The following is a 12,540-nucleotide window of genomic DNA, read 5'->3' on the forward strand; positions in this document are numbered from 1 at the left end:
AAAATTACCATTGAGGCTTCAAAGGGAAAAATAAACAGGCTGGAATTTCCATATTACTGATGCTTGTTTTTCATTAAGATATATTTAATATTTAATTTATCTATTCAATCCAGGCTTTGCATGGGATCAGAAAGTAGTAAACTTGTCCTAGTATGTCCTGAAGAACATTAAACATTTCTTGTTTTATTTATTTTTTCATTTATTACATTTGAAGGAGAATCTCTAGTTAAAGTTAAATTGACTAGATGTATGGATATGTATATTTCCAGTGGGTGGTTTAAATGTATGGAAGATAATTTACTAGTCAGTAGTGTTCAGATTCACTGCACGCATTTTAAGACTGTGTAGTCCAATTTCGACAGTATGGTGTATTTCTTGTCTTACACTGTGTATTACAATGTTGTTTTGTAAAATATATAAGCCAATAATGAAAAGTGACGTAAAACAAATACGAGATCAGTTCCAGAAAATAGTGTCGAAGCTGTGAATGACACGCATAAATACATAATGAAGAACATGAAATTAAAATGTAGATTCAAGATTTTTCTCTGTAGTTACATACGGTGTTTGTCATCACCAACTCGTAAGGAGGTTCGTTGAAAAATTAAGCAAATATTGCGGAAAATGTATACAATGAACATATTAATGTATTGCATGTTATGAAACAAAAAGTATACATCTGAAGAATATTTCTTTGAATATAGTTAATAATAGTGGTAATGTTCTTGGGGTTGTATATAATAATATATTTTTAAATGTGGACTTGTATTAATTTATTACTATTATCATTTCGGGTTTGAATATATGATTGAACAGTGCATTTCGAAAATAGTTTAATCTTAAAATAGCTTTTAGATTGTTGGCTTAATTTTAATCTTTCCATTTATAGCCTTTCAAAATGCCAGCTTTATTTACTTTTCCAAATTAAAGTTAGAAAAATAACATAAATGAACGCGTTTTCCTTTTTAAAAATACAAGATACTGGAACAGCATGGACGCCCGCGATGGAAACCGGATTAATGAAGGTATCGTAATTGTCAGGTTAATTGAAGTGTTGGGCGCGCAGTTTTTATGGTAGGGAAAGTTCGCGGCAGGGGAGGAACTGAACCCAACAGCCAGGTTAATAATAAAAGCATATGGAGAAGTCCTATAGAGAACATCTTGACTTTTATTATAACACAGAAACTATTAATTCAGTGCTTACCATAGCTGCTATATATATTAACAATTTAACCCTGTTTGCAGGAGAAAGCGCCCCACTCCCAGCCATCGGTTCACACAGCAGGATATGGATTGTCTTGCTTTTATGAAAGACAACCTTAATTACATAATTGCATATATATATATATATATATATATATATATATAAATGGAATATACATTAATTGGAAAATATAGGAACATCGTCAGATCCCACGCCTTAAATGAGATGTAACAATTGTATTTGTTTTGTGATGGGATTTGCAAAATAAGAGAGCAGTATACCTCACCGTTTCTTGCCATAATAGAAGAATACATACATAAGTAGGCCTATGTGATTGTCACATATAAAATCTCACTCATCAGATACATTTATTGATGTTTATTTTATAGATAATATCACATGACTATTTTTCGGAATATGTATTGCACTTTTTAATTGCAAACATTTAGGCAAATGAAAAAATAATACATAATATATAATAAGCTATAATAATAATAATAATAATAATAATAATAATAATAATAATAATAATAATAATAATAATGTAGAAAACATAAATAACTAAAGTACATTTTTATATATACCCCCCACCCTCCGCTACATTTTTATATGTGCCCCCTCCCGTTCAGGATATAAATATCTCAATACCAACTGATCCATCATTAGTTCTCTGTAAAAGTCCAAATCCTGTGTGCTTTGTTATGCTAATTAGGGCTGACATCACGGCGAGATCAAAGCGGCGCTGGCTCTTATAAGCGGCGCTGCGGAGGCTCCGCACTCTGACACATTGCGGCGCAGCGCAGAGCGGCCGGCGGACTCGCACTCACACCGGCGCACTGAGGGGATGCGCTGCTGCTGCTCCGGGCTCTGCACTGGCCAATAGCCGCGGATTTCCAAACTTGTTTTGAGGGCTGGACGTCAATGAAAAGGATACCTTGTTGGATATTGCAAGACCATTTGTACATGAACATACGCATCTATAATATATAGATATTTTTAAAGAGAGAGAGACCTGTATACAAATCTGAAAAGGTAAGACTCACTTTTTGTTCAGTTAAATAGCACCTCACAGCAATGCAAACTCCTGGATGTTTAATGCATACTCTTTATTTGTAATGCATGTTGTTTCTAGTTCAAATGAACCGATCGATGTCCCCCTTCACGTCTGTGTTAACGATCACGGTGAACATACTTGGACACGGCATATTTCAAAAGCATAGGCTACTCGTACTTACGGTTAAATTATAATGCTGTTGTATAAGAAGTAACAATGTTTGCTTTAATACAAACGCTATTACACTCTTACTAAATATGTAACCAAAGACACAAATAAATGCATATTATTTTATATATATATATATATGCTACACTGTTTGTTTATGAGGTATTGCATTTTTTAAGTTAATGTAATTTATAGAAAACCGTAACGTTATTGCAGTCGTATATCTGGCATTACACATTTGTTAAACATCCATGTGTAAAATCCTTTTGCATATTCAATATAGGGATAAGATTAAATACGATTCAAATGGTGCAATTCAAACGTTTTTAACAAAACCGTATGTGTTCTAATGTTAATAGCGCAAATTCATAAAATACATTAAAACAACAGTTTTATGTTGATATCCTAATTAACTTGGATAGGTTTCCAGTTATTGCGAGAACTGTAGTTGTGGCAAGATATAGCACATAGAGAATTGGCTACTTTTAGCCTACAACTGTATGTAACATTATGATACGCCAAGCAATGTTACACTTTACTTTAATAATAATACAAGTTCTCTCTTTCTGACATATTTTTCCGTGCCAAGAAGTAATGGAGAACATGCAGTCTGTGATATTGTTTTGCCAGACAGCTATTATAGTATAAATGTGCTGATCCATTTATTAAAATAGGCTTTGCTGATACGCACTGTCTCATTTATTATTAACTGCTAAGATAGTCTTGCAGTCAACCAGAACCCAGAAACAATTAATTATTCTATAAATATAGTTTTTGTACTTAAAAAAAGAGAAGTTTTTATTTAAGATTATTCGTTAGTAGAATGGTGGGCTGTCAATCTCAAAAACTTTTATATTTGTATATTTATATATAAAAACAACACCCCTCTCACGAAGTAAATAACTAAAATCATATCCTAAAGTAAATGGGAGAAGCCGGTGACCCAGGACTGAAAACAACGAAATTAAACTCGTTTTATTTACCTTTGGAAATGTGCAGTTTGCCTAAGTTTTGTTAGTTGAGTGCAGGTCAGCGAGGTGAGAACTTGTGACTCCAATTAGTCCTCCTAATTGTAATTGCAGCAACTGGTATAATAAAGAAGAATGGTAGAGTATATTCATGGAACCCAATTAGAAAGGATTTAATGGTGCTAGGAATGCCTCGTTTCATATGACAGGCAGCTGTCCTTAACGGTAACACATATCCCTTATTTTAAAAGCATTCTAATTGGTTTACATAAAGAATGCTAATTAAACATTGTTAAAGTTAATCAGAACAGGTTGAGGCTTTGAGATGTGTTCCTTATTTTTTGCGTTTAATTTTTTGCGACGAATTATACTTTTCACCCTCTTTGAAAATTATTATTATGAATACTAATAATTAAAAAGCATAATTATGTTAATTATAATAAATAGTAGTAAATGAGTTTATACAGAAACAAACAGAAGATCTTTACATAACCTGTCAAATGTCAACCTTGTTTAATTGGTTTATATAAACAATGTAGCTTACACTTTATTTCTGTCACTTTAAAAAAAGAAACTCATTTCCTAAACTATATATTTTTTCATATCTCAGCAGACTGGACACCCAAAGGAGGAGGAGGAGGAGAACAGTGCCGTTTTGAAAGTCTTTTTAAGAGCAGCCGTCAGATAAGAAGCTCTCTCAATACAATTCTGGTTCAGTTCTGCCCTGATTTGGACTGAAACATGACATCAGCGCTGCGCTTTGTGTCAGTGAGTTTGCCCATTCTCCTGCTGCAGTTGGAACTCTGCTCTGGAATTAAATGGCTGTAAGCACTTCTTTTTCCATGTCATTCTACAGAGGCAGGAATGCTGCACAAATGGATAAACCCAGATTTGTTTTACTCAGGATGTCGGCATTGGAACGGAATGCACAAGATCCCTTTTCTTTAGGGATGCTATTATATATTGTCTTGTGGAGTCACGACACTCCTTTTCTGTCGAGAGGTACAGAGACCCAGATATACTAAGCTTTCTAGTAGCAGTAAAGTTTGTCCTGTTTTTTTTTTTTTTTTTTTTTTTTTAATCTTTACAAAATACAAACCTACTTATATTCTCTAATGAGGTTCTCTATTTTGATTTTGAGGTTTATGAAGGAAGGAATACACTTCACATAAGAGACTATTTCAAGAGGTTTATTGTACTATGAAGTACATTCTAATATTCACATAGAATTGGTATTAAATGTGGTTCCATTTCGAAACAACCCGGAATCTCCCATCCTTAAAATGAAATGTTTATATGCCTACTTACGATTTAATCCTAAAGCTGAGCATCTGTCAAGGTTAATCCTGCTCAGAATAAGCTATTGAATGGTTTTCAAACATCTTTTCAACAAGTGTCGTCTGAAACGCAGTCACAGAGGTGATACATGGAAGGGCTTACGCAGCTTTGATAAAACGAGGACGGATTTAAAACAGATGCAGCCATGAACACCTGCTAAAGCCGGGTATCCCAGAAAGAAAGGCATTCCTCTGAACGGGCACAGTGACGGTGTAATGCAAAACAGGCCGAGGTGGAGGGCACCCAGAACATCCCTAGCATCTGCACTCAGTAGCTGGAGTCAGAGGGGACACAATCACTCTGTCAGCTCTCACTGATAAAATAGGTGTACTGGAGCTGTGTCCTGACAGGTTGCTGTGGTGGATTGTATTTATAACATCTGAATCATTTAACCAAATCCGGAGCCCAAAATTAAAACCATTCGTCAGTCTCTTCAGTGCAAATAATATTAACCCTACACTGTCATTTTCAGGTCATGGTGTCTGAACATCATGAAATAGTTGTCTGACTTTTTTGTTTTGTTACAATATCAGTTTTGTGCCTGTGGACAGACGGACACGCACCCAAACACAAACATTACTGAGTATATCAGAAAATGAATATAATTTTACAAATGCATAATAAATTGACCAGCCTGTTTAGGTCATACAGAAAGGAATGTTTTGGGAATTACTTACTTACTTAATCAATCAATTAGTCGTTGTTTTGTTAATTGGTTGTTAATTGATTTCTATAAGTGTACATTATTTAGGTGTCTATTGTTGATATTTAGAGCTCTGGCCAAGACGCCTGCGGCCCTGTACCTCAACCAGACCCAACACTGCAAGCAGCTCCAGGGGCTGGTATCGTCTCAGGTGCAGCTGTGCCGCAGTAATCTGGAGCTCATGCAGACTATCATCCAGGCGGCCAGGGAGGTGAGGAAGACCTGCCAGAAGACCTTTGCCGACATGCGCTGGAACTGCTCCTCCATCGAGACCGTGCCCCAGTTCCTGCCGGACCTGGAGAGAGGTACTGCACTTCCTTCCCTGTGCCGCGGATCTGGCAGCCAGCTGTGGCTGTGCTATTCCAGTGTTGTGTTCGGTTAGCCGCGTGCTTAACCGGGGAAGAGGGTGGTTACGAGGCAGAGTAACTACCAGGCCCCTCTTGGTCGTTTGAAATATAAAGTGGTGATTGAAATGTCTGCATAATATGTGCAGAACAGTAAAAATGGTCAAATAACAATTATATATATATATATATATATATATATATATATATATGTATGTATATATATATATATATATATATATATATATGTATATATATATATATATATATATGTGTGTGTATGTATGTGTATACATACCATGGAGCTGTAGCATATCCTTATTTTTGTCCCTGATAAGTCCTTTCATTAACTTTATCCACTCTTAAGCCTTCACTCCTGACTCAAAGCCTTTTGTTCCTTGGGAGTAAGCTAAAATATCTTCAGTTTAACGTAGTGTTGCCCCCGATTGGTTAAATTTTGATGGCTTTGATGCTTTTGGCTGAGACCCCTCTTTAATCTATATATGACGTATGTTTGCCTGATTGATTATAGTGGCAGCGTTCAAGCTCTGCCAAATCGTAGCCAGAGGTACTTGCCTTCAAGTGAAATGGATTTATTTTCTCATCAATGCACTTGCCAAGCGCCTCTCCTGCGCTAGATTTGCCAGTTGCCAGGGCAGGTTTGCTAAATCTGTTCGAGTCCCTCAGCGCACTTCAAAGCGCTGGCTCTCCATCAAACACAGGAGATGATAGCTGCATGACATGTCTTTAAGGAGATCACCTCCACCTGTCAAGACTTTGGTTTGCATCCTGGACAGGCCTCAGACCCCCTTTGATGTAACTCATGTTAAGTCAAGGTGTATCTCTACATTTGGGATCTGTCTTCATCTGTTGTTTTGCATTTCAATCCCCTGTGTATACAACACACTGTATGTACGAGTCCTTTTATCATCCTGTCAGTTAATAGGCTACCGTGCCTTTAGTGTGGGCCAAGCAGTGTCTCTCTCTGTGTCCTGTGGCTGACGAAATACACGTCTTCATAAATCATTGTCTCTTTAGGAGCCGGGCCCATTTTGTTATGCAACAGTGTAGCATTTCAACAGTGCAGAGCTGGTGTGCATTGACAGTGATTATCAAGAACACGAAGTATGGGAGTGCACATAGAGCATCATTTAAATAATGATACAATTAAAATTCTGATCACTTTGGAGACAAAACAACAATTGTAAAGGGTGTGGGATGCCAAGATGCATGGACCCACTGCCGGCATTCGTTGCTGTACTTTGCTGTCGGCTGTGGCCTCAGTCAAGTCAAAAACATGTTCTGCGCACGAAACTCTGATATGACTGCTCTTTCCAAGCGTTATCATATAAGAGCATTCTGCCTTTTATGAGACTGCCTAGCTACTCCCTTTAATCTGCGATGTGCCTCAAAATAACATACAATGTCATACAATGACATGTACTGGGTTGAGTTTAAAGGGGTTACAACTTGTAGACGAGCAGGTAAAAATGTATAGCATCTTTTTTTAAACTGCGCACCAAATGTATAGTTGGGGTTGCTCAATGAAGGGAAGCAGACAGTCACAAGGTGCCCTCAGTGGTCCTAATCTCTGAACCATCTCTCCATCTCTCGTAGGAACGAGGGAGTCTGCGTTCGTGTACGCCCTCTCTGCGGCCGCCATCAGCCACACCATCGCCCGGGCCTGCACCACGGGGGACCTGAGGGGCTGCTCCTGTGGGCCCATCCCAGGGGAAATCCCTGAGCCGGGCTACCGCTGGGGGGGCTGCGCAGACAACCTGCACTATGGCCTCCTCATGGGCTCCAAGTTCTCCGATGCTCCCATGAAGATGAAGAAGTCGGGCTCGCAGGCCAACAAACTGATGCATCTGCACAACAGTGAAGTGGGAAGACAGGTAAGGCTAACGAGGCGTATATTTTTGCAGGAAGGCTTGGTACAAATCAACATGAACTTAAAGCATTGTAAAGAAAAAGGAATGGGACAAATCCCTTGGTAGCAAGATGCTTTTTTAGTGTGATGGACCTTCAGCTCCCTCCTAGAAGATATTCTTCCTAGTGAAGAGATACCAAGGACTGGTTAAATTAATATTTTAACTCAAACCAGTTGGTTCAGGTTGTAGTTGGCACCCAGTCATAAGAGTAGGCAGACTTTGGCCTCTAAGGTTGGTCTTTCTTGTAAGAAAATAAAGCAAGTTCAATGGTAGATGCGTTTCCTTTTGGTCTGTGGACTGAGATCAGTGTGGATGTTCCCCCCAGGCCCTGCGTGATGCCCTCGAAATGAAGTGTAAGTGCCATGGAGTGTCAGGCTCCTGCTCCATAAAGACGTGCTGGAGAGGCCTGCAGGACCTGAAGGACATCGCGATCGACCTGAAGACCAAGTACTTGTCTGCCACCAAGGTGGTGCATCGGCCAATGGGGACGCGCAAGCAGCTGGTGCCTAAGGACATCGACATCCGGCCCGTCCGAGAGAACGAGCTGGTGTACCTGCAGAGCTCCCCCGACTTCTGCATGAAGAACGAGAAACTGGGCTCCTTCGGGACACAGGACAGGTGAGCTGCTGTGCTGGTAGACTGATCTCTGGGCACGTGCCACTAAGTTGCAGACTTCAGAAGGTCAGAAATCCTTCAAACCTTGCCTGCTTGTCTGCTCAACTGGACAGTCATTATTTTAATTGAATTAATGTTCGCTTTGGGGGTAACAGTATCTGCCATCTGTATTTTGTGCCTTCTTCAATGACTGGAAGTGAAAAGGTTATTCTTTTGTATTTTACCAAACTCCATGTAGTGAAGGAAAACATCATTTCAAAACTTCTTATCTGGATTGTTAAACCTTGTTCTGATTTTTGTTTTTTCCCATGCCCTCTACGGAAACAAGAAAATTGTTGTCAGCTGCAGCACAGGGCTGGATACCTTTGCCATCTTTGTTTTTGTTTTTCCACAGTGTTCTCTTGTGTCTGGTGGAAAATGTTTTTGCCCTAGTGTCGTCCAAATATTTAAAACAGGTTCAGACACAGATTCCTTATTCTTTTGAACTGACTCTTGAATGCAGAAAGCTTACCAGTATGAATTAGCCATTTCTTTAGTCGAAGATTAGACGTTCTAACAAATATTCATGAATGGAAGAGGACCTTTTGTTTCCCCCCACTCCTTTGGCTAGTGGCGCCACTTGTTTGAAACTATTGATAAAGGAAATAGTTAATGAGATTGCCCTGTCTGTGGTATGACTATATGTCTAAGTAATATTGCTGTTATGATGCTGTGTCTGTGTCAGTGCTATTTATGCAGTGGTTTCTGTCAGGCTGTGTCTGTGTGAGTGATATGGCCATTGTCAAGCTCCATGTGAGTAGCTGATAGCAGTGTTTTAAATTAAGTACCAAGACTATCGCATGCAAAAGACATAGAAAACAGAAATGCATCCAAATTCTATGACATGCATCATAAAAATAAGAATAACAATCACACGTATTGCTTCTAAAATTAGTTAAGTGGCTTCTTTAATGGTAAAACTGTGGTGGTGTGTTTGAATCTGTTATGCATATCTTTCTGAGGGAGAGATTGTACATTTGGAACAATGGCTAAGGAGAATGATGTTGCAGGACTGGAATGAGAAAAATACTTTAACTGAGTCTGTTTTTCATTTTGTCGTAACATGGAAATAAGCCCTAACCAAGTCAGAAGAAACATTTTAAATCATAACGGAAAGTATACTAGTATATATGTGTGTGCATATGTGAAAGGTAGAGAATTTATCTTCACAGCACTTCTTGCCTATATTTTATACCTTTTTAACAACCTTTTAAAAAGACTGGCTGTGGGACATTATGATAATGAAGTAATTATAAGCAGAATGCTGTCTCTCTGCTAGAACAGAACCGATTTCATAAGCAAGCTGCCGGGAAGCTTTAGCCTCGTAATCTTCAAGGATTAGTTTTAGGACCCTGTCATATTGTCTCTGTGTTCCTCTGGACTTTAGAAATAAAGGGCTAATAAACCTAACTCAGGAGGAGACCTCAATCTTTAAGTCATGACTGTAATGGAATTGAAAGGGATCTTAGAAAATATTTTGTGTTTTTGTATTGTGAGGGTTTTTTGTATGACGGGAAGAAGCATACATACAAATTTTGCCTTTAATAAAAAGACAAATGAAAAGAGGATGCTTCCATCTGAAATATAAACATCTAATGAATTCATCTCTCTGTAACTTTAGTGTGAGTGCATATTTATTAGGATGTCCATGATTCACAGTTTGGTTTTAAACAAACCTGTGTAAAAGGGATATCATGGATCACTGGTATCATTTCACCCCTTGTGACATATAAATAATACTGGCTTAAAGAAAACATGAGGGTCAGTGATTACTTGGATTCTGGCAGCTGATTTCCTGCAAAATGTTTAAGAGATAAACAGGAGGTCAAAAAGCCTTCCGTTAAGGAATATTAACCTCTCACTGAACCCCTGGAAGGTGACGTAGTTTGGGGGTACAAGGCTTCGGGATCCCTTATGCGGCTATCAAATTCAAAATGACCTTTGGTGCTGTGAAGCTTTGTGCTGGAGAGACCTCATTCCTTAATTCATCTCCGCATCCTTCAGTGGTATATAAATGCAGTAAAGGGGAATGGGATTGGATTTGAATGTCTGTATACATTGTGAAAGGGGGGAAACACAGCTGTATTTTATCACGCTATTTCCTTTCCCTCGTCTTGTTCTAGCCAGAGGAACCAAAAACAGCTCTCTATGTCACTGTGCTTATTGTATCCAATGTATGCATGCATAGGTGGAAAAATGTGGCGTAAGATAAAAGATGTGTACTGGATCTATTTTTAGTGTTGCAAAGAGGCATGCTTTGTTGTTTGTCATCGCCAGAAGGGTGATTTGTGATGTGCGTGTTGAACAGGGAGTCTGGAAGATGGTCCGCTTTCCCTTTTAGATTAGTCTGCAGGAAGCTGGTGTTGGATTGGGCGCTGCAAGTTCAGAAGGTCTTGCGCTTTGTGTCTTCTGTACTGTACCTACATCTACATAGAAATGACAGACTGAAATAAGGACTAAAGTAATCTGTGTATAAACATTTCTAGGCTACATTTTGCGCAGTATGGAGGCATTTCAGTGTTTGAAAATTAAACGCATTTTTGTCAAAATGATGGGACTGTTGTGTATTAATCATTACTCATCAGGAGCTTTTTTGATCATAGAAATGTTAGTTGCATGAAGGTAGACCAGTGTCCCCCTGCAGAGCACAAATGCCTTCAATATGACCGCATCAGGAGTCTTCTTTCTGCTGATCCATTATAGCTTTTTTTGGGTTAATTTCTAAAGAGACATAGAGGGAGATTGGGGGGCAGAGGGGAGGAAGAGGGTGAGGGGGGACAGCAGCTCCCTTCAGGGCAGTATTCATGGACGTCAACTGTCATCAAGAGTCGAATACACTGCATGACCCCGAGAGCAGAGCTCTGGCTTGTCAGAGTGGAACTCCAGGTATTTAAGGCTGTTTTCTTCTGTCTCCGCTTCACAGGCAGTGTAACAAGACTTCCAACGGCAGTGACAGCTGTGACTTGATGTGCTGTGGCCGTGGCTATAACCCCTACACGGAGAAACTGGTGGAGAGGTGCCACTGCAAGTACCACTGGTGTTGCTACGTGACGTGCAAGAAATGCGAGCGGACTGTGGAGAAATATGTGTGCAAATGAGCTGCTTCTTTCCGTCGCTCCTAAAACCCCTACAAACAGCAGATAACCAAAGCACTATGTACTGAGAAGGCTTAGACTTGTCTTAAGCTCCAGCCTGTATATTTTTCCACCAAGAACAACTGCATTTTCTATTTTAATTTTTTTTTAAAGGAACTCTGCCCCAGCTGGACCTAATGTTTACGAAAGCTGAAGCGAACATTCCTCAAGGATTTTCGTAAATGTGGATGATTGGAAATCTATTTTGTTATACATTTATATATGGTGTGTATATATCTATATATATATCTATATCTATCTATGTATATATATCTATATATATATATACACAGATAGATATAAAATGATATTGGATGTCGGAGTCAAACCTCAGTGTGTGGACAATAGGTGCTGCATTTCTAATCTTGGACCTTCATTGGACTTTTCATTATTGAGTTCAAAGCCATTCCGTGGAATTTCAAGCATTTTGAGACATCTGTGGGATTATTTAATGGTACTCTTTGAGAAGGAAGACAAAAGGCTCTGAACATGGAAAGGAAACGGCAAATACTGCTTCCGTTGTGGGACTTTGAATAGTTTTGTGTTCAACGTTTGGATGCCTAGTTAATCTCTGAAGTCTTGGGAGAAGAGAAGACTGCATTTATGTGTATCCCTGGCAAGGACAGTAAAATGAAGAGTATTTGCATTGTTAAACTTCCCATAACGTGAGGAATGCAGATAGGCCAAAGCTAACACTTCAGAGCATGTGAACTGTTTACGTGGGATTCCCATGACAACAGATAATGAACCACTTTGTGTGGATGTACATACTGTCTTTTGTATGCGAAATTTAAAGAAATATTTATAAACTAATTAAAGAATCTTTACCAAACCCTTAAATTTGTAAGACATGTTTTTTATTTCCAGAATAAACTTTAAAAAAATACCTAAGTTCCAGTGAGTTATGAAAAAAAAATCTACTTTTACTGTACAAACACTGTATTGTAAGTTTATTATTTTCACAGAATTTCTTCTTTCGGATTTCGCCATGTGTGAATTTTAATCCTAACTAGCTAGGAATTTAATAAGCAATTATTTGCAA

General features: G+C 38.6%; 1 protein-coding gene across 4 annotated transcripts; it reads left to right on the plus strand.

The window, feature by feature from the left end:
* The first annotated feature begins 1,972 nt into the window (after positions 1 to 1,972).
* On the plus strand, positions 1,973 to 12,330 carry wnt11 (wingless-type MMTV integration site family, member 11). 4 transcript variants are annotated; one of them, XM_066699527.1, is made up of 6 exons: positions 1,973 to 2,236; positions 4,005 to 4,218; positions 5,505 to 5,740; positions 7,397 to 7,674; positions 8,036 to 8,328; positions 11,288 to 12,330. In XM_066699527.1, the coding sequence occupies exons 2-6, from the start codon at positions 4,136 to 4,138 to the stop codon at positions 11,460 to 11,462; spliced, it is 1,065 nt and encodes a 354-aa protein (XP_066555624.1). In that variant the 5' UTR covers positions 1,973 to 2,236; positions 4,005 to 4,135; the 3' UTR covers positions 11,463 to 12,330. The 4 variants fall into 4 exon arrangements, with proteins under 4 accessions (XP_066555624.1, XP_066555626.1, XP_066555625.1 ...); XM_066699529.1 differs by having other exon boundaries at positions 4,005 to 4,162; XM_066699528.1 differs by having other exon boundaries at positions 4,008 to 4,218.
* The last annotated feature ends 210 nt before the right edge of the window (positions 12,331 to 12,540 follow it).

The sequence above is a fragment of the Amia ocellicauda genome, chromosome 3, assembly GCF_036373705.1.
Source record: "Amia ocellicauda isolate fAmiCal2 chromosome 3, fAmiCal2.hap1, whole genome shotgun sequence".
In the NCBI taxonomy this organism is placed as follows: Eukaryota; Metazoa; Chordata; class Actinopteri; order Amiiformes; family Amiidae; genus Amia; species Amia ocellicauda.

Coding starts and splice junctions, on each gene's coding strand:
- wnt11 (XM_066699527.1), top strand. CDS start 4,136: ATGACATCAGCGCTGCGCTTTGTGTCAGTGAGTTTGCCCATTCTCCTG. Junction 5,741..7,396: donor CCTGCCGGACCTGGAGAGAG/GTACTGCACTTC, acceptor CATCTCTCGTAG/GAACGAGGGAGTCTGCGTTC. Junction 7,675..8,035: donor ACAGTGAAGTGGGAAGACAG/GTAAGGCTAACG, acceptor TGTTCCCCCCAG/GCCCTGCGTGATGCCCTCGA.